Below are 23208 nucleotides of genomic sequence, written 5' to 3'. Positions count from 1 at the left end.
TAAATAAAACAGCTGCCCTGAACACACATACAATACCATACAATAATTAATTTTTTGGAAAGACTCTCTCATGCTCACCAAGGCTGTATTTATTTGATCAAAAATACAATAAAACAGTAATATTGCAAAATAGTATTACAATTTAAAATAGTTGTATTCTATTTTAATATGTCATTTATTCCTGTGATGAAAAAGCTGAATTTCTTCAGCGTCACATGATCATACAAAAATGTTCTAATAGGCTGATTTGCTGCTTATGAAATAATCAATGTTGAAAACAGTTATACTGTAAACATTTTTTTAATTAATGAATGTATTCTTATAATCGATGGAAATTTAAAAAGACTGTCCATAATTGTTGGGTGTTTTGGGCGTCAGGTAAAAACTACTTAGAAGTGCTCCCTCTATTGGCTGAGTAATAATATCCCTTCACATGGACTGGATCTACTATTTGACTCGGCTTACCCTTGTCTAAAATCAAGGTACAATGTTATGCTATATTGTAAACATAATTGTAACTACGCATCCATTTTAACTTTTGTTCTGTTCTTCCACTAGAAGATATAGCCCCTGTGGCAAGTAGGTTGATACCGGAAATAACCATTCATATGTTACAGTAAATGCAAATCATGCTATAATATACTACTGGGTCTTTGTGTGGGTGTGAATTTTTTTAAGGGGGTGTAATAACGTGACATGACAGCATGTTTAATAACAATATTACAGTACAGCCAGTGAAACAGTAAAAAAGAGAGAGTGAAACGGGGTGAGACAATGTGAGAGACTGCAGCGAGGTACAATTTTAATATGCAATCGAAAAAAAAAAGTAAGACAATTTTTTAAATTTGTGCTCATGAATCATATATGTGTGTTCTGAAAGCAGATGAATCAGGTTATGAGAGACTGTTTTTGCTCTTGGTGTCGCAGATGGCCTGCACCCTGGAGGACGGGCTAACTGGTGCCATCAATGGCACGACTGGGGAAAAAATAATTCTTATTCAAAAAGACTGGCTTCTTTATTAAAGGTCAAAGGAGTTTCAACCAAGTATTAGTTAAAATGTCTTTTTATTTTTCTGTTTTTCCTTAAAGGTTTCTAATTTGTTTGTTGGTTGAATTTTGTTAGTTTAAATATCGCATTAAAGGTGGAAAAAGATCTGACATGATTTATCTTGGATGAAGTTTTTTACGTCTCAAAAAGCTGTATATATCACACACTGTAGTTATTTATGTCCTGTTGTAGTTTCGTTTTCACTTTGTTTGATCATTTCCCGTTTTCCTGTGTTCCCTAGTTACTTTCCCTGACTGTTAATTATTCTCACTCCTATTTCTGTTTTAATCATTATCTTCTTGTTTTATATACCCTGAGTTTTCCTTAATTATTTATCCGGTCTCGTCAATGTTTTATGGTTGTGTTCTACTGAGTATTTTTTTGTTGTTTTATTATTAAATTTAGTTTATTTCACAGAATCTCCTGTGTCATGAGCTTCCCTGCAGCATAACGTGACACACACATATATCATTACCAATTTTTGCTCTCTGTTTATCGTTCTATGTTTCCCTTTTTCATACTAAATTAACATATTTTCCTCTTTTAATTTAAATTTCATTATTGAATGAACTGTACCAAATTTGACAGTGGCATATTGCATCTCTCTTTCCACAATATTCAAATTTTGTCTTCCTTGATCAATCTATTACTCATTAAAAATACTTACAGTCCCACTGGTTTTGAGTTTCTGTTTATTGAACTGGAGCATCAGAGGGCCTGAAGATCACACTCCCAATTGAAAGGCCATAAAGAAATGGAAGTCTGAAAGCTTTCATTTAAGGAACATGGAATCTAGAATGACAATCATTTTTTGGCCTTTGTTTGTGTACCATAAGCCAAATTAATGTGTGCCTAATTATGTGTCCAAATGTAAGTATACCTTCTACAGGATATGATGTAGGTTGTCACTAAACTGGCTATGGTACAGTATAGTCGTGCCATACACAGGAAGGCAGGAGATACTGGAGAGAATGGAGGCAGCAATGCCTATGGCTGTTACTGAAAGCTAGGTACCCTCAGAAACATTCAGTTGTCTGCTCTTCTTGCACCAACAGGAAATCATTAACTAAAATGCAAAGTATTAACAGTAAAACTTTTTTTGGTATCAAATGCAAACTGCATTGTGACTCATTTTCTTAAGGGTCTTAACCCTGCTAGAAATTTTACGTTCCCAGAACATTCTCAGAACGTCCCCACTGGTGTTAAGGACATTGCCTAGTAACATTCGCAGTACTTTCAGAGACGGTCACGATGTGGAGTTCTTTTAAGGTTTGGGGGATGTTATTTGGTGAACCTTCAGAGAACATGGGGACTATTACTATAGGACGTTCTGTTAACTTCCCAAATGTCCTCTTTGTAATGTTCTTGCGCAACCATAAAATAACCAAAATAGAACGTCCCCCTAAACTCATATCGGGAACGTTATTAAATGACCAACAGAGGACCATGTGGGAACGTTCAGTTAATGTCCCAAATATCCTCTTTGTAATGTTCTTATGTGATCATAAAATTAACCAAATTGGAATGCCCCCCTAAAGTCATATAAGGAACCTTGAACTGCAGCACTTTCATTATCAAAAGAGGACATTTTAGGAATGTCCCTAATGTTCTGTAAAGGTTCAGAATTTTCGTCACCTTTAGGTAACTTTTAAGGAACGTTGCGCAAGGTCCTGAGAACTACGTGGGTGTTTTATAGAAAATAATAAAGTTTGAAGTCACTGTTATGGAGGTGAGCGTTTGCTTTAGATGGGCTCTTGATTCTTGATAGCTTAATGTTAGATTTTCTTTGGCTACTTTAACTGTGTTTCTTTAATTCTGATCAGATGAATCTGGTTATTTAATGATGGCAATTCAATCATCATGGAGTGTTCTGATTCACTGATCCTCTCCAGAGACTAAACTCTGAGTGTATTAACTGTTAGTTTTTTTTTTTTTTTTTAATTCATTATTCAGACAGAGTTTCGAGCGTTGTCTTTTAGACTCACACAGACATCATGAACCAGCGTATGAACCTCAGCAATGGTGACAATAAACAAAAATCTTTTTTGCGACTTTAGCTTGTTTTGTGATGCTCAGAGTTAATCTGTTTATCTGAAAATTTTTCTCACCATTGTTGAGGTTCATACGCAGAATCTTGATGTCTGTGTGAGTCTACATGATCCTGTCTGAATAATTTCTGCACAATGATATAAACTTTCAAAATAACAAAGCAGGACAGGATTTTACGCATTATCAGAGATCTACAACAACATGAAAGGAATACAATATTCAGAGATCAGTGAATAAAGCCACTGTATAATGATGAAATCATCAACAATGACCAACCAAATCCATTTAATCAGATTTTTTTTGTAGACAGTAACTGTGTAGTTGCTAATGCAGTGATACAGCAGTTACATTAGCTCATGCATGTGCTGTTGTCAGCTAATGACTTACTACAAGTGATTTGCATTTTAACACCAGTGGGGACGTAAAACTTCTAGTGGGGTAACCTATCACCTGGTAACGTTCCCAGAACTTATTGGCCCCAATAGAAAGAACCCACAGGATTTGGACTGAGCTATGATTGGTGAATGTCCTTGCACATACACTCTTAAAAATAAAGGTACTTTATTGGCATCTATAGTTCCATGAAGAACCTTTTACATTAGCCTTCCCATTCCAAAAAAGGTTTTTATAGTAGAAAGATGTTCTTTAGATTAATAAAATGTTCTTCACACTTAAAAAAATGGTTCTTTTATGAATCCATTTCAAGATTTTTTAAGGGGGAACCCAAAATGGTTATTTTATGGCATCATTCCAAAAAAAACCCATTTGGAATCTTACTTTTAAGAGAAAATATATCACTGATGTGTTAAATTATGTGTAAAATATGAAATCAAACAAACAGATGTGCTGAAATGTGTAACAGCTTGTTTGGCACATGTTACCATAGTTTGTTTAAGAGAAAAATACCTCAGAGACACAAAACCAGTGTCCTTTGTTCCTTCATACTCATTTTCTAGGGCATCTGAACCAGGAAAAGAAAAAAATTAGCCAAGAAGACTCTCCAGGAGCTGATGCCTGCTGTGTCCTCAAACACATGAGGTGGGCCGCAGTGCCAACAGAAGTGTCCTGGTCCACCTGCCTCCCTGTCAGTTCAGCCAGTTCGGCTCTCGGGAGGATCCCTCATCTGTTAACTGCTCTGAAGAAAAGAGAAACACAATGACACTTGTTTATGTGTTGAACTTGAGATGAAATGAAGGGTTTTGGGTGCAGAGGCCAAAATAACAGAGGGGTTCTACTTGCATAGCCAGACCTTCAGAAAAAGGTTTCGACTCTATAGCAGCTTTCATTGGCCAAAGACTGCCCAGAGGCCGTCTGACAGTCCGTGAAAATGTCGATGTTCCTATACAGACCCGCGTGCAAACAATCGTTTCCACTAAAAGTGCCTCAAGCTAAACTTTTGGATGTATTTTAAAGAGTCTATGCCATGAACTTCACATGCTTTTAAAAATTCAACATTTAGTTGATCCTGATAAGCGCTCGTCACAGTTGTGAATGCGACAGCTTTCTTCTTCCATGAGGGGGTTTGGCATCTCGACAGCTTAGTTTCCAGGCAGGCCTCTAGAGAACGCGACACACACGTCTCCAAGAAATCCAGCAGAATTCAACCAATCGGATAACGACTTTGAAATTCCCCGAAGTGTTGCCCATTTTGTGTGCCTCATGCATCAGATGTTCAGCTAGTGGTTCATGGGTGTAAAATCTGAGGCTAAGAATAAACTCTAGAAGTACAGTTACTTAAAGAATTATGTATAGACTATCTTCAAAATTGTGTAAATTGGATCAGGATCATTAGTGATATACAGTAGCTAAGTTTTTTAAAAATGTGCTTCCCTTATTTCAAATTCAGTTTAAATGTCTAATGTACACCGCCAGGGCAAAAACATGATGCAACTCATGATGGAAATAACATCTCAACATTTATTTCCATCAAGAGGTGTATCAATTTTTGGTCAAGATCTTGTATTGACAATGCAAGAGGTGAGCACTCTGTAAAGTCTACTCGAGCACATCCCAAAGACTTTCAATGAAATTAAGGTCTGGACTCAGAGGTGCCAATTCATGTGTGAAAATGATTCTTCATGCTTCCTCCCAACCATTCTTTCACAATTTCAGCCTTATGAATCTTGGCTTTGTCATCCTTGAAAATGGCCATGATGTGTCTTCCTATATGGTTGTTTAAGAAATGAAAAGCTACACACTCCATCAATTAGGGTTAGAACAAGTGCTGCCAAACATGCTAGAAACATAATAATAACTGCAATAAAAATCCAATCTCTTAAGCATTTGCCTATTTAAATCTAAACATCAATCTTTTTTTGGCCAGGCAGTGTATTTTACCATGGCAAAAACTATAGATTTAGATCTGAAAGTCTTGGAGGAACAGAAAATTTGGCTACCCCTTATTGCTCAAGTTGGCAAGAACATTGTGAAACAGCAGACAGCTTAATTGTATCTGTAAAGCCTCAGCAAGGTCTGGCCAAATTGACTTTCTATGTAGCAACATTAATGGCTTGAGTGTTGAATATTGCACTTGTGCTCTTGTTTTATGTTCAAGTATTTAAAACTTCAGCTATGATGGAACAGTTGACGGGAGATGTGTTTTAAAGTTTGTGGGATGGAACTTGATTTGTTAAATTTTATCAGCGTATATGTGTGGCATGTGAGCATTTATTAAAAATAAAACAAGGAAAATGAAACACTTAAAGATTAAATTATTTTATACCGCACTGTAAAGCCACGCCTTTGACTATTTCTGAAGAAGTCACCCGCGTGTGTCCTCTGAAAATGCCGGCTGTAGTTTAAACTGGGCTGTGAGTTTAGTGATGTGAATTTAAATAACTTCACTGAAGCGAGAGGATATGGAGAGATAACATCATGTTAAAGGAACAGAAACTTATTTTATGCAAGAGGAAGTTTCAACATTCATCTCATTTGGGCACATACTGTAGTTGCCACGGCAAAAAACAACCATGTAATGATTTACAGTTTGATAGAAAACAAAAGAAATGCAAAATAAGGTCTGCTTTACAGTCAAAATTGATCACCAATTTGAACGTAGACACTTTATAAATAGTATCAGGAACAGTGATTGTCTCTTTTTTAGTAAGGATGAAACCGAATCTTTGAAATCTCAGAGTGGGAGAAAGTTGTGCTGCTCATGTCTACATATATCAGCAGTAATGGGAAGACACACCTAATGCTACAGACATTACATCAGAACGAACGGCTCTCACAAAACCACAGACGCACAGAGAAACTCATACTGTAGTTATGCTGTAGTGAGCCTAAAACATTTACTGATTTTCAGTAAATGATTCAGTAAAAAACAAATTTGTAAATTAACTTAAGGTACCAAGTAATTTAATGAATTGTAGAGATGAGCTTCAAAGGATATTTCATCCCAAAATGAAATTTCTGTTATCATTTTTATTCCAAACCTGTATGATTTTCTTTCTTCTGTCAAAAACAAAAACAGACGTTAGACAGTATGTTCACACAGCTGTTTTGCATACAATTATGCGGATGCATTAGTTCGGTATCAACAAAGGCACAGGGAAGAGACAGACGAACCATGAAACCAAATAAATACACTATTATAATCATATTTGTCAAGTTCTTCAAGCATTCTCTGGAATTTTCCATAAATGTATGCATTTATTATCGCAATGGTTAGCATATGCCGTTCTGCCTCATACGGTGATCAGAAAGTGAGTTTTGAGCTGAAAATTGTTTAAAATATCTTAAATGTTGAGGTTAGCTGGTAGCCTGGTATGACAGCATGGGAAATATGCAGCAGTGTTGACCCTCTCCTGCCTTTGTTCATGACCACTCCTCAAGCCCCAGTTGGCCCGCATTTGAACCAAGGTATTCGGTGGGCCAAAAACCTCTGGGTGTTGGCCCTGAGGAGGCCCAGATGAGGCTCGATCAAGCCCCAGGAGTGACAGTGGAAATGCGGTTGGCCTTGGCACGCACAAGCACACTCGCTTTTGGCCCGACAGTGAAAACACGACTAATGAAAGTCAATGGTATCAAAAACAATTAAAAGTGTCTTTAAAATGCATCATAATGTATACGCTATATAAACCTCACCATTCAGTGTTATTGTATGAAAAAAAAAAAACAATTATACAACTTTGAAACAGTATGAATTTACATTTTTAGGGGTGAACTAAAACACTGACCCTAAAAAGTATCTATTTGGTTTAAAATTCATAGCTAGTGTTTGAATATTTGAATCATTAAGATGTTTTTAAAGCATAGACATAGAGAAACATGCCTTTTTCGCTTTGATTTTCACTATCTCAAATAAGACATTTTTATAGATAAACTTCAGATACTGGTTTAATGAGCGTAGCCCAGAAAATGATTTCCACTATAAGCAAGAAATATATATCAGAACAGAAGTGTAGGCCTATTTCATATCAGATTCATATCTTTGGAACAAAGATGAAATATACAATAAATCTAATATGGTTTTCAGCAAGTGCCATTTGGTTGAATGAAAACCAGTAGGATGTAATCCTTCAAAATAACTTAAAAACTTCCACATCTAAAAAGTCAATTGGTATAGTGAGCATTTCAGAAACATGCTCCAGGCATCGCCAGTCCTGCCTCTATTGAAATCCAGGGGCCTGGGGCAGTTTTGCTGGGGCCATCTCCGGATCACTGACCCTTCATGCTAATGAACATCAGTCAGGCAGGCTCCCATGATTCACACTGCAGTTCACTTGCATCATCAAGTCAAGTTCAAAGCAGTAAAGGATTCAAATGAGAATTGAGGAAGTCCCACAAACCATTGTGTAATGATAAATAATTCACCTGTAGAATCTGTGACATTTTGACGTTCTGTTCCATATGCGGCAGGGCCAAATTTTCACTCTGGTTTTTCTATTGATGTAAGGGCTGTTAACTTTACCTCAGGCTGGGGTGTGATGTCCCAAATATTCCAAACGCCCACTTTGTCTGACTCCTCCTGACCTCCTGGGGGGTGGTCATTGGCGAGGGGGGATTATTTATTGGTTTAAAGAATAGTAAAATAGGCATTATTCATTCAATTATTTATATCATTGAAGTGTGTGAGTGAGTGAGTGAGTGAGAGTGAGTGACAGACAAACACACACTACATCCCTTTATATAGGCTACTTAAAATGGTGCCTTTGGAGGGCACTGAAGTGTTTAATCATTATCAACATATTTTGAATAAAAATGACTCATTTATAGAGTTCCAAAGGACAGTTTCCAGATAGCAACTTTGTGCCGGCCCAAATCCAGCCCACATCTGCCATGAGTGGTATGATGACCTGGGCCACACGTGGCATGGAATGATGGCACTTGGCCAGACCGCTCCTGTTTACCAAATCTGAGCCACAAGCAGGCCATAGCAATGCCACATGTCAGCCAACAGCAAAAAAAAATAAACCAGAACTGGACCTTATCTGAGCCACAAAATCTTTATATATTATTTATAGAATTATCTTAGCATTAACAAGCCTGTTGTCAAGCAGAATCCCTGAAGGAAAGAAGAGAACAGGGAGAAAAAAAAAAAAAAAAAAAAAAGAGAGAGAGAGAGACAAACAGAAACACAAGAGCTACAACTTCAGCCACAGCCTTAGATGAAATCAACTGAAGATAAAAAAGACATTAACTCTCCAGATCTCAGCAGAGGAGGATTAAACAACTCCACAAACAGCATTACAGAGTCATATATTACTAATTACTAGTTATTCATCAACAGAAGTTCTAATTGAGAATTAACACAAGTATAACGCTCACGTTTGTTTCATTTGAAGTCACCATAACCACCATCATTGAAATCTTGTAACCGAAACTGACTGACACCGAAAACTCACCGTCATTGAGATCTCGTAACCGAACAAAGCCGACCATCATTAAAAACTTTCGGAAATAAAGCCAAGTGGCATTGAAATAGAAAAAAAAAGACTGTCACTGAAATCTCATAACTGAAATAAAACCGACCATCATTGAAATCTCGTACTGAAACAAAACCAACTGTCTTTGAAATCTCGTAAAAGAACAAAACCTACCGTCATCGAGATCTCGTAACCGAATAAAACTGACCATCATTGAAATCTCGTACTGAAACAAAACCAACTGTCTTTGAAATCTCGTAAAAGAACAAAACCTACCGTCATCGAGATCTCGTAACCGAATAAAACCGACCATCATTGAAATCTTGTAACTAAAAACCGACTGTCTTTGAAATCTCGTAAAAGAACAAAGGCACAAAACCGACCGTCATTGAAATCTCAAAACAAAACCGACCGTCTTCGAAATCTTATGACAGAGCAAAACCCTAACCCTCCGATACCAAAAACCAACCATCATTGAAATCTTGTAACCAAAACTGACTGACACCGAAAAACTCACCGTCATCGAGATCTCGTAACCGAATAAAACCGACCATCATTGAAATCTCATAACTAAACAAAACCGACTGTCTTTGAAATCTCGTAAAAGAACAAAGGCACAAAACCGACCGTCTTTGAAATCTCATGACAGAACAAAACAGACCTGACATTGAAAACCGACCTTCATTGAGATCTCGTAACTGAACAAAACCGTCTGTCTTTGAAATATCGTAAAAGAACAAAGGAACAAAAACGACCATCTTGAAATCTCATGTCAGAACAAAACCAACCATAACGGAAATCTCGTAAAGGAACAAAACTGACCGTCATTGAGATCTTGTAACCGAACAAAACCGACCATCACTAAAAATCTGACTAACCGAACAAAACTGATCGACATCAAAAACCGACCGTCATTGAGATCTCGTAACTCAGCAAAACCAACTGTCATTGAAATCTCGTAATGGAACAAAAGCAACTGTCATTAAAATCTTGTAAAAGAACAAAACATACCATATTCTCAATCGCAGCGATTGACGAATTCAAGCGGATTCTCTATTTAAAATTTAAGAATTTTAAAATTTCGTTTACATAAAATTTACAAAATAAACATGTAGCACTCTATATGGGATGGTAAATCCCCCCTTACCATGGCAAGTAAATTGTAAAATTACAAGAGGAAATCTACCTTAGAGTCAAGAATTAGGGCAGTCGCATTGACTTTAAACACACAGGGAAAAACGGGCGCTTTGTAGATTCAAACGGGTAAATAGGCCTAATGTGTTTTCTCCCCGAAAAATGTAGTTAACTTTGGCTGGATTTCACATTATTACTTATCAGAGAACACAGTGCCTAGAACTACATTGATCAACGCAGAGCACAGCTAGGCATAGCAGATGCAGCACAACCAAAGTTCTTCCGCAAGACGCATGCAGTTATATTTTTTAACCGCTAGAGGTCAAAAGTTACATAGCTTTGTATAGCTTTAATTGAAATAAAGCTAAAATAAATAAAAATTAGTTTTGTTTTTTTTTCCCCATCTATTTTTTTTACAACACAGAGAAGGTGACCAATATGAAATAGCCTATTATTGCTGTGGTGAATCTGAAAGTGGCGACACCGATTCAAAGCAAGTTGAAAGGACGACCCCTGACCACAACACAGTTGCCTGTGAATCGGGCACACAGCAGAGTGTTAGTATTGCCCACTTTTTTCTGTCTGTTTCCTCAGTGCTGCCACGACTGCCCTCCACGTTTACCAGCAGAACACCAGGAGGCCTGTGCTGAAACAGCAAGAACCACGAGGCACAACACTGTAAAAGATGAAAGCCAAACAGCTGACTTCACACAAGCTGCTAAATCAACACCAGAGCACCACAAGAGCTCTGTGTTTCTCTGAGGTCCAGCGTGAGAAGTGTTCCTAAAGACTATATTGTGAACGTCAACCCATATACTGTAGCTAGGAGTTTTCTTTCCCCTTCTTTGTATAAGGTTTTATCAAGACAGCGAGGTAAAGTGAAGGCATACATTGTAAAAATACTGTTCAAAATTGAGCCCGTTTTCTTTAACGCACACTCCTGGTCTAATTGCAAATGATTAATGTCTAAAATATATATTTCTTTTGTAATCTTTCACCAAAATGTAATAACTTTTATTGACTGAAATAATTTTTCTTTTTTGATGATGTCATCAAGTCCTCTTAGGACACTTTTAACACCAAATCCTAATGGGTCAAATCTAGTTCAGTGCTCTCTTTTTTTTTTTTTTTTTTTTTTTTGTTTTGCAGAATATCCTGTTTTACTCAGAAATAAGTCACATTATAGAAACAAAATGGATGTGAACAACATTACATGTTGACTTAAACCACATAGCATTTATAGTGTTCTTTAGGACACAGGAAAATCAATAAAAAAAGGCCTGTCACATCTTACAAAACGTCTTTCTCTGATTTCCATCATACTTGTGACTAATGGATTGGACAGGTTTAACTAGTTCAGTCATTCAGTTAAACAAACATCATTCATTTGTACATCTAGGCATGTCCAATACAGCAATTAACACAAAAAGTAAACAATGGTTCATTTATTAATCTATAAAATGTCTGAATAAATGTCAGTTAGAGAGTTCTTATTCATTCCTTGAGAAGTCTAAAAATGTAAAACAAAATGTCACATAGTTGTTTTAAAATACCTGTTATGACACTGCCATCTAGTGGTTGAGTGCTGTTAACTTGTACTGTACACTTAAGTTACAAATCACAATGTAATGTCTATATATACACATACATTCAATGATATAAAAATACTTATAAAAGTTAAAATATTCTCCTTAAATCCTTTAACATTTTAAAATGAAATACAATTGGTGAACTTATTTTCTGTCCTCTGTAATTAAAGACCGAGATGATTTCACTATTGTTCTTCCATCTTAAAAATGAGCAACTTACAATACAGTAATTTCAAGAACAACTATGAAATTGCACTTATGTTATATATAATTATATATATAACTTACACTTATATTCCTTACTTAAAGGCACAGAAATGAATCTCTAATTGGTATTAGCACAGAAAAAAAAAAAATGCTATATTATAAATGCTATCCCCCGGTTTCACAGACCAGGATATCTTAAAATATGTCACTGCTATTGTTTTGTCTCAAGATACACACCAGTTTTTTTACTAGTGAACGTTTATAAAAGCTACTTGAATGTCCTGGTTGAACTAAGGCCTAATATCCTGGCTTAGGCTAAGCCCTGTCTGTGAAACCTGGCCTGTATTATGTTAATTAAAACAATAACAAAATAATGTGTATAGAGATACTTCTGGCATAACATGGAACTCAAAATTAGCACTCATTATTAAAAAAAAAAAAAAAAAAAAAAAAAAAAAAAATTTGGCCCCAACCAGTGAGGAAGGACGAAGCATATTGGTGGTACTTAAGCCCTGCCTATTCCAACTAGAAGTGATATCAAGAAGGCCAGGTTTCCCATCAAAAACAGGATAAGCAGGACTGTTTCAGGCTTCATCTAACAAAAATAAAACAAACGTTACTTTAAAACATGAAATTTACAAGATCACCTTTATATATGTAGTCTATTAAATTATCTATATAATGAGATTAAGCCCATATGTCTTAATGTTGGACTTACCGATCCACAACTGCAAATCTCAGAATCTAAAATAAAAATCACAAAGGTGAAATAAACCTTTTATGCATTCTATTGTTTAAATACTACATTTTCAGATAAGAACTTCCAAAATCGTAATTCCTAGAAAAAGTAAAAATGAATAATAATAATAATAATAATAATAATAATAATAATAATAATAATAATAAGAGATACAAATATAAATATACACTACTGTTCAAAAGTTTCATGGTCAGTGAGATTTTTTTTTTTTTTTTTTTTTTTGGAAAGAAATTACTTTTATTCAGCAAGAATATATTAAAGTGATCAAAAGTAGTAATAAAAACATATGTTACAAAAGATTTAAGTTGTCAAATATCAAACTTATGATTTCCCTGTTTTCAACATTGATAATAATAATAATAATAATAATAATAATAATAATAATAATAATGTTTCTTGAGCACCAAATCAGCATATTAGAATTTCTGAAAGATCATGTGACACTGAAAACTGGAGTAATGATGCTGAAGATTCAGCTTAGCCATCGCAGGAATAAATTACATTTTAAAATATATTAAAATAGAAAACAGTTGTCTAAAATTGTCATAATATTTCACAATATTATTGTTTTTACTGTAATTTTGGTCAAATAAACGCAGCCTTGGTGAGCAAAAGAGACTTCTTTCAAAAACATTTTAAAAATCTTACCAACCACAAACTTTTGAAAGGTAGTTTAGTGTATATAAATAAATACAATTAGTAAATAAATAAAAAGGGTGTTATGCTTTTCAAATTTACATCATTGGGATTTTCAAGTAACTTTACTAGCGAATGCAGCGTTACCTTTTTTCTTGGCGCGCAAGTTAAGATCTTGAAGAATGTACATCAGGGCCTCCCAGGTAATAAAACCTCCCATAACTTTCAACATCCATCCATCCTCCTCATATTTTTCAAACAGTGCCAAACCAGTGAAAATCGCAGCAACTGTGTCACAGAATAAAAAGAGATATTATTTTTATCTGAGGAAATGGAAGACATCGATGAAGATAATGATGTTGTTGTCGTCATACCTGCGAGGGCTTTGATAGCTAAAGCAATGAAGGAATGGGCCCAGTTGAAAACAAACCTCCTGCAAAGAAAATCATTAGATTAATAATAATGCTTCCCCTTTGCCTTTCCATGTCCTATCTGCATAAGAGAAGTGAAATTTCTCTCACCGCTCATGCTGCGGCTCACAGCGGAAAGCAGCGACTATGGGCTGAATAAGACTGAGGATCATCACCAAACAGCCCAGGACAGGATGAGCTCCCTACACACACAGGTACAACACTGAATTACAGTATGTCAGCACAAAAAAAAAAAAAAAAATAATCAGCATTTCATTTTAAAACCCAATGTCTTGTCACTGCACGTTTTTACTGCCAATTACACACACACACACACACACACACACACACACACACACACACACACACACACACACACACACACACACACACACACACACACACACACACACACACACACACACACACACACACACACACACACACACACACACACACACACACACACACACACACACACACACACACACACACACACACACACACACACACACACACACACACACACACACACACACACACACACACACACACACACACACACACACACACACACACACACACACACACACACACACACACACACACACACACACACACACACACACACACACACACACACACACACACACACACACACACACACACACACACACACACACACACACACACACACACACACACACACACACACACACACACACACACACACACACACACACACACGTATCAGCAAATTAGTTTACCCCTGCCCAATCCTGAGCATAAGAAAACACCAGTATAAATGCGATGGCTGTGGCAATGACTGACAGGACCATCAGAGACACGTGGGCCTGTGGAACAAGAAAAAAAAACCATATTTAGTTATTTTAATAATTTGGTTACACTTACTCATGTCTTTAACAACATTGCATAATGCATAAAACCAGTCTCTGCACGCTCAAAATGAAAATTAAAATAGATTAATCGGATGTTTTGAATGTACATTAGCTAGATCCAGTCCATTTATTTTAGAGTGGTGATATTGTGCTCTATTGTGTTTAAGTTACTCTATATTATCTATATTTATAAACTCTTGTATAAAATTAATAATGGGCTGTAATCCGTTATATAATGCCATAAAGGTTGTTAATAACAAGTGATGTTCACACACCATAACATGCTTCTTATCTAATCTTGCTTGCACTAACTACACACATATGTATTACTGCATTATCAAAGAAATTTTCCCACTGTCATGCTGATGAAACAGATAAAGGGGCTTTCGCACCGAATAGTTCTAGGAACTAGCCACTAGGATAGTTCCCGGAAAACTAATTTCTCCCCCAGGCCATGTTCCTGGTTGCATTCGCACCGGGAATAGGAATTGTGAAGCAGCCAACAGCGGCGTCTTTAAGCGCGGCATTTACAAACGCTAAAAACCGGTGGATGGAAGACGCCGTTATTGGAGCTGTGTTTGGGTGTCGTGGGTTTCATGATGTAAACGCATAATTTATGCGACTGAAGGAGCAAAAATTGGGGCTAAGAGACAAAATCTCCTAAGACAACTTTCAGTAATACATATCATCGAGGTAGAGAAAAGAACACAACCCTGCAGACAACAGGTAAATGCCGTTATCGCCGTTTTCGATGTTCGTGAAGTAAATATGTTTACACAAGTGCCGGGTGCCGGTGTTTGACATGCGTTCGACTAATCAACGTATACTTACATCACTGATAGGAACTATCATGCTGGTTTAGACTATTCTGAAGTAGGAGCTAATTTAGTTCCTCCAAAAGGAGTTTCTAGAACTAAAATCGTTCCTAGTTCCTGCGTTGCGAACACAGCAAATTCTGGGTACTTAAGCCAGTAGTTCTAGGAACTATGAAAAGCTTCCTCCTGTCAACATGACACAATTTACTTTACAAATGAAGTAGATAAAAGGGCCCACCCCAGCAGAACTCTGGCTTTGTTTAGACAGCACACTAGACAACTAGTTTAATGTAGTTTTTCTTTGTGTGTGTGTGGGGCATATCTGACTTAAACCTGTTTAGTTGTTTATAGTCTATAAACAGCAAAAAATAATAAGTAAAAAGGTTGAGGCATGGTTGAGTTGCGTTATAGTGTATTGAAACTCAGTTATGGTAAGGGACGTGACATTTCCAAATCACTTCCATTGCTTTTTGGAAGGAGGGGCTTCATAGAGACAGGAACTAAAGATTGTGTTTTTTTGAACATTCAAGAATGAAAACCTATTCTAGTAGACCCTAAAAACAAAATAAAGACTTTGAAAAGGGGCGTATAATAGGTCCCCTTTAAAGTGCCGCAGCAGTCAATAGTTTTATCCCTTAAAAATCATCTTTGATCATCAAAATATTATATTTAAACATTTTCCCCTGTAAAAAAAAAATAATGTCTTCATATCTTAAAATAGCTTGAATGTAACTCGTCTACACCCTTGCTTTGTTTAGTACATGAGGATATGAGTGTGCAAATTAGTCACTATAGACACTATAGTTCATTTATGTAAGTGAGGATAGCAAAATAAAGTAAACTGTGACATATTATACCCAAAAATTCTTCATTCAGTGGACTACCAGTACAATTGATTAAAAATTTGGGCCCGAAATTTATTCAGATACTTTGACCTGACCATGTTTTGCCTAAGTGTTCTCTGACATAATTAAGGTTAATTTTTTCTGACAGTTTAACTCTGAGATCTTGTCATATTTTATTACCATTTTTTTTTTTTTTTTTTTTTTTTTTTTTTTTTTTAACTATAGTGAATAAACTGTAATAATGAATGAAATGTTCAAGGTGTCTGAATAAATTTTGGTTTGACTGTATGTTTGAACTAGAAACTGATTCAGAAGAAGAAGAGGAACAGTGAATTATACAGGCAAAGGTCTACAAGTCAATTTATCAGAATGGTAATGAATTTCATGTATCGCTCTCTACACTGTCGGACACATAACACGCATTGACGGGATTGACAATACAGGGCAGTTTCAAACTGCGATTTTGAGACGTTTATTTTTGGTACACTGCAGTTTTAGGAGAAAATACTCAGCAATTGTGTTGACTGAGGAATTTGTATATGGTTTGCCTTAAAGCACATTAAAAACACTACACAGACATATAAACAACATTAAAAACTTGATTTTCACCACAGGGGTTCTTTAAGCATAAGTGCTGAGCACGGCCGCCAACAACGACATGGGTTTGATTCCCATAGAACGCATGAACTTAAAATATAAATGCCAAATGCATACACTTAAATCCACATGCGATTTGAAATATGGTTAAAATGTGAACGAGAAGCAAAAATACCAGTTTTTCATCCTCTCTCTTTACACAGTAACAGCTGCACTCTCTTTTATGCCTCTTGTCATAGTTGATTGTGTAGGTGATTAAAATGGCAACCAATGTAGAAAAACCTGACTACAGTATCTGAATAAATGGATCATTTGCAAAATGTCAGTCAGTCCGAAAGATTTATATGCAGTGTAAGGAGTGCAAAAACAGACAAAGACTTACTATAAACCAGAAATCTTTACCGCCAAGACCGTGGTTCTTGGCAACTCCCTTTAAATAGCGTGCTATGAGCATCCCTAAGCTGCCCGTGGTCATCCAGGCGATTAACATCAGGGCACCTGAACCAGATCAGTAGCATTAGGACCACAGTAACGCTGATGTGAGGCTCTAATGTGGATTCAGTAGCAGTTTGTTTTGATGTACTCACCGTGGGCTTTAAGGATTGCCGGGAATACTTCAGCACTTGTGATGCCCAGGGATGGATTCAGTAAATCAGCCTTAGAGCTACTGACAGATCTTTGTGTGTGGAACTGGATGTTACCTACAAATTAAGGTAATTCTTCAGTTAAAGGACCAAAGATGCTTTCATCATTTACTCACCCTCAGAAATATAATATAAAAATAAAAGTGAATTCAAATAAAACTAGAATAGTAAAGAAATACTAAAATAACTGCATTTCATTTGACAGTTTTTGTTCAAAACTTTGATTTTATACAACATAGAAATTTTAAATCAGGCTCAATAAACCACAGACCATTACTGGAGGGTCCAGAAGCAATCATGAGGTAGTACTCGCTAGTGGACGTTGCTCTACTTGCGGTGCTAATGGCATTACGAGAAGTAAAAGAACAATTGATATTTCCATTCGTCAATGCTGTCTTGATATTAGTCACATTCCCCTGTAAATTGAGTAGAATATGTGAGTGAGTGATGATATTTTAATTAAACAACAGTAAAAAGTGGTGGCACACTAAAAGAATGGAAGCGATCTGTACCAGTGGAAGAATATTTGGAGACCTTCTTCCTGTGGAAAAGGCGTGTTGCACTTGGAGTACGCCGTTGCTGTCCTTACCACAGATGTAGATGTCGTCATTGCCCTGGAAATACAAACAAAACACTTTTTAAAACCACATAAACAATGTTGTCTCATTGTTCCTGGAAAACAAAATCACATATGGGTTTTGCTGATGTTTGTGGAGAAATGCACAATAATGAGTCAGTGCTGACAGAGGTAGTTCTCCAAGATTCAGCAGGTGTAGATGGATCTCATGTTTCAGGAAAAATATAACATGTCAGACACCCACTTGGGTGTTTACAGTGTAAATTACTGACATTCAGGCCCATACGTAATCTGTGCACAGAATTTGGAACACCCATCACTCCCACAGTTCTACACATTCCACATTATATGTTTGTTTGTTAGATTTTTTTAGACAAATAAAGAAGAAAAGATCTTCAGATTCCATTTGGGCCCGCTGATATCTCATGAGTGGGACAGAGTATGTACCATTTGCTGGTCATCTGAAAACCCAATGGCGACGTATCCATCAGCCTGCCCAAACAGTTCAATCGTATATTCTGATTGGTTAGATGATGCCTGAACTGCCATGAAGTAACAGCCTGTGCTGGTAGTTGGGTCACAGTTATTGGGCTGACTGTAGCAGACTTTGGTTTTCCCACAATCAGGGTTTGATGTAGCCTGAAATGAACAGAGCAGTTTCTGCTGAATATAACACAACATACGAGAACAGATCGACATATTCCTAGATTTCATGTAGGTGTAGAAAAAGTAAAACTTACAATAGTAGAAGTTGTTCCTGTATACGTAAGAGCAGAGCTCCTAACATCAACCCAAAAGGTTTTTAAACTTTTAACAAATGTTGCTCTGAAAAAAAAAAAAAAAATCCATTAAAAATCATACTATGTAATACCATCATACAAGAGATAAAACAATACATTTAACAACACAGGAAAATTGGTAAATGTATACCTGAACTCTATGTTGCCGAGTTGTGCAGATGGAGCCGTCCATTTAACTTGAATTGTATACTTTTTAGCATTTGATGTGTGAGAAACTGCTCTATTCTGAATATATAATATAATATAACAAAAATACATCAAAGTCAACCCATACTAGTTTATGATTATAAGTAATGGAAGCAAGTAACATAATTTAAAAAAAAAAAAAAATAATGTAGAAAAACTCACAGCCACATGATCGCAGTAGATGCCCTGTGCACTACTGTTCAGCACGCTGAAAGTGCCAATGGGAATAGTCGATCCAACTTCATTTGCTTGTAACATAAATCCTTCAAAATAATCTCCTGAGTTTGAGCTTAAAGATACTGAGAAAGAAGAAACAGTTCAGTGGAGCTTAAGACCCTGAACTAGCATAGATAAACTGATGTGTATGACTATGATATGATAACATTTTTTCTGATTATGACAATAGTGATTCAACATAATCCATGTAAAAACCTGATAGGCTGCCAATAATTAATGAATAGTACAGTATTGTGTAGGCTAGGGGTGTAAGAAAATATCGATACACATGAATATCGCGATATTATGTTTGGCGATAATGTATCGATTCTCAAAAACACTGTATCGATATTTATTTATTTACATCCAATATTCGTGGGTTTGTGTTCGGTTTAAACCACAGACTGTATAAAACCCAACCGCTAGATGTCAGCGATATGTCAGAACGTAAACTGACGCGTAGCCATGAGAAGCGCGAGGTGCATCAATAGTGTTAGCATTAGCAAACCCAGCTCAAAAGACGATAGAATTATTCCGCTTCCACGGCATACAGAGCTGAAGTGTTGACTCATTTGGCTTCAAATAAAGAACCCACTAAAGGAGATCGACAAGAGTCAGTTGTTTGCAAAATAGACCATGTTATATAATCCAAAACTCGGGAAACTCATTGAATCTGCCGATAAAAACTGCTTTACTGTGAACCTTTAAAACATATACACAAAGAATCCTGCAGTCACTACTATTTTCCCTTAGATTGCACAAAATAGTGATTGTGATATAAATGCAAATGATACTGTATTGATTAAATAAAATAAAGTTGTTGTAAGGCATTTATATATGGTGGTGTGTTCTTTATGACTTTTCTAAAATTACATCCTTTTTCTAAAAAATAAACCAACAATATATCAGCTTTCTTACAGTATCGCAATATATCACAATATATTGTATCGTAACATGTATCGTATTGCCAGATTCTTGGCAATACAAAGCCCTAGTGTAGGCCTATAGTATAGTATTATTATAGCATGCATTGTGAATGCATTAGGGGATATAACACATAGTATGGTATAGTATAAGTATCTATAACATATAGCATAACAGTTACTAGTAATAAATTTCTAAAAGTTAAGTTACAGGGTTAGTTCACCCAAAAATTAAAATGATGTCATTATTTACTCATCCTCATGCCCTTAAGACTTTTTCCCCCCCCCCTTTATCTTTAGAATAGGGGAGCGCGGGGCACAACCTAACACGGGGCTAGTTGTAACACACATGGTTTAAATACTTCCACATATGCTAGCATGATGAATCTTCGTGTATTTACTAGTTGCCAGAGTGACATTATATACAGAAAAAAAAAAAAAAAAAAAAAAAAGCGCAGAAATCTTTGGGAGATATATCTGAAAATTTATTTAACAATAGCAAAAGTAAATTTCTTACTCAAGTTAATTTCTCATCTATATTTTTTGTGTTTATTTAAAATTAGACAAATCTGATATTATTTTAATCTCCAATCTGTTGTTTAGCAGGTTGGGTAGTTCTTTAATGCTTGACTAACTATCAGAAGACACTAACCGGGTTTAAATTCCAGTTGCTCAGATAGGGTTCGTTGTAACACTGCGTTACTGCCCTGCTATTAGAAATACTATTCTATACTATTTTTTTCATTAAATCAGATAACATTTTAAGCTGTCATATGGTCATGTTACAATGTGCCCCGTCACATGTTACAATGTGCCACACCTATGGGGCATGTTGTCACATTTCACTTCCCTTCTTTCTGGGTTAATAAAGAATATACTGTATTAATGAAACAAAGCCACATATTTGTACCAGACATGTGTGAAATTAATGTGGAACAAAAGAAATTCTCTGAACCCCAAGTAGATTTACACAAACTGAGAAAGTCAAAAAGCGTTAGGTTGTGCGCCGCTTTCCCCTACAAATGAAGATCTTTTTGATGAAATTTGCAAGATTTCTGTCCCTCCATTGACAGTCCACACAACTGACACACGTTAAAGTCCTCATGAAATCAAAATTGACCCTATTTACTTTGTTAGCACATATTACTAGTCTTGTGGTGAACAATTAATCCGTGTGAGTTAATACACAGAAAAAAATTGTTTGTCGTGGTTCTCTTTAATCAAAATCTGAAAAGTTACTTCCGATCTGGAATGGTGTTCCTTCTCTGATGACGTCAGTTTGACAGCTTGGGTTGAAAATGCTTAAACCACTCCCCTCCAACCGTTAGTCTGCTATGAGGGAGAGGAGGAGCGCTCAAGTAAAACCCTGCCCTCTATTCAATATTCTATTTCACTTGGAAATACGTCACAACACTGGAGAAAAGTTGTTTGCAACTTCCGGCTCACGGGAAGTTTAATGCTTCAAAAAGATTCATAAAGAGATCATAAAACTAATCCATATGCATTGAGAGATTTAGTCCAAATTTTCTGAAGAGACTTGCTTTATTTGATATGACAGATTGAACGTAGGTTTTATTCACATATAAACATTAATCAGCGAACATAAGCTCAACTGTAACTTGCTTTAACGCACAAGAACAAACCTCACTTGTTCTCACGGAAGCTCAAAGTTGCTGCGTAACACGCGAAAATGAACCTCATTGGTTCTCGCGTGTCAAGCAAACATGCTTGAGCTTCCGTTTACCACAACTGACGTGTTGATGAAGGTTTATATTTGAATAAAAGCTTAAATATGTCCATCATCTGTCATATAAAGCAATCAAGTCTCTTCTGAAAATTTGGACTAAACCACTCAATTCATATGGATTAATTTTACGATCTCTTTATGAACTTTTTGAAGAGTCAAAGTGGCAGTTGCGTAGTCAATAGAGGGACAGAAATCACATATTTCATTAAAAATAAATATGATGACAGAATTTTAATTTTTTGGTGAACTATCCCTTTAAATAGTAGTAGGAGGCTATAGGTAACACTTTACAATATGGTCTCATTTGTTAGGATTTGTTAATACAGAATATGGTTCATTGTTAGTTCATCTTAAGTAACGTAGTTAACTAAATTTGACAAATTTAAATGTTATTGTAAGTTGTATATTATTTATTTATTAAGGCTCTGAAATTCAGGTTTAATAACTATTTTTAAAATGTTAAATGTATAAATACCAGTAGACTATGTATTGTTTTATATTTTATAAAGATTATAGTATACACTACCACAAAGTTTGGACACACCTACTCAGTTTTTATTATGGCCATTTACATATTTTCGAATGGTAATAAAGTCATCAAAACTATGGCATAACACAAATGGAACCAATTAAGTTTTAAAAAATGCGCATGCTATAATCCTTCCTTAATTTCATACTAATTATAACACATATTTACGGTATACAAAATAAAATAAAACCATTCATTAACACTCAACATAAACTAAACAGCTGTACAAGCTTATAAATGCTAAGTATGTCCTACAAAACAGCACCTGTGCAGAAGAACAGCCTCACCTGTGATTTCATCTCCGCCTTTAAATGTGGTCTTGTTAGTAGTAACAGTATACGGAGAAGAGCTGCTGGGCTGAGCGCTAGATCCGTGACCAGGTACCAAAGATCCACATACTTCGCTGACCTGTCCATTAGGATAACACTGCGCGATCCCAACACAAGACAGGAGAACATACAGCAACATCTGAGGAGATTTATAAATTAACTATAAGTAATAAAATCACCGTCGAGAGTTGCAATGTCAATACACAGCGACAGCGAAGAGAAATAAATAAATAAAAAAAATAGATAAAAGCAACACCTTTGGATAATTTGTTGGGCGAGGATTCCCTCTTGGTTTTGGCTGACACCCTGTGTGCGCGCGCTTAAATACAGCCACTTCTTCAAGGTAAATAGCGTAGTCACTGTGGGCAGGGCTTTACCTGATTAGGTAATGAGGCTAT

General features: G+C 36.1%; 1 protein-coding gene across 1 annotated transcript; it reads right to left on the bottom strand.

Annotated features, from left to right (window-relative positions):
* Positions 1–11317: 11317 nt before the first annotated feature.
* Positions 11318–23208, bottom strand: zgc:163022 (putative ferric-chelate reductase 1). The gene is made up of 16 exons (XM_051882531.1): positions 23067–23208; positions 22769–22949; positions 19229–19365; positions 19011–19105; positions 18821–18905; positions 18528–18719; positions 18016–18117; positions 17775–17919; positions 17447–17560; positions 17242–17357; positions 14471–14557; positions 13815–13906; positions 13668–13726; positions 13441–13581; positions 12616–12641; positions 11318–12492 (listed from the first exon to the last, which is right to left on the bottom strand). The coding sequence occupies exons 2-16, from the start codon at positions 22947–22949 to the stop codon at positions 12403–12405; spliced, it is 1662 nt and encodes a 553-aa protein (XP_051738491.1). The 5' UTR covers positions 23067–23208; the 3' UTR covers positions 11318–12402.

This window comes from Ctenopharyngodon idella, chromosome 23, assembly GCF_019924925.1.
Source record: "Ctenopharyngodon idella isolate HZGC_01 chromosome 23, HZGC01, whole genome shotgun sequence".
Taxonomy (NCBI): domain Eukaryota; kingdom Metazoa; phylum Chordata; class Actinopteri; order Cypriniformes; family Xenocyprididae; genus Ctenopharyngodon; species Ctenopharyngodon idella.
This window is presented reverse-complemented; position numbering and strand designations above follow the sequence as displayed.

What these genes read in the sequence shown, in the direction of transcription:
- zgc:163022 (XM_051882531.1), bottom strand. Translation starts at nt 22,949, where the DNA reads ATGTTGCTGTATGTTCTCCTGTCTTGTGTTGGGATCGCGCAGTGTTAT. An exon ending in CTCGGCAACATAGAGTTCAG is followed by an intron (nt 18,906 to 19,010) that starts GTATACATTTAC and finishes TTTTTTTTTCAG; the next exon opens with AGCAACATTTGTTAAAAGTT. An exon ending in CTCCAAATATTCTTCCACTG is followed by an intron (nt 17,920 to 18,015) that starts GTACAGATCGCT and finishes CTCAATTTACAG; the next exon opens with GGGAATGTGACTAATATCAA.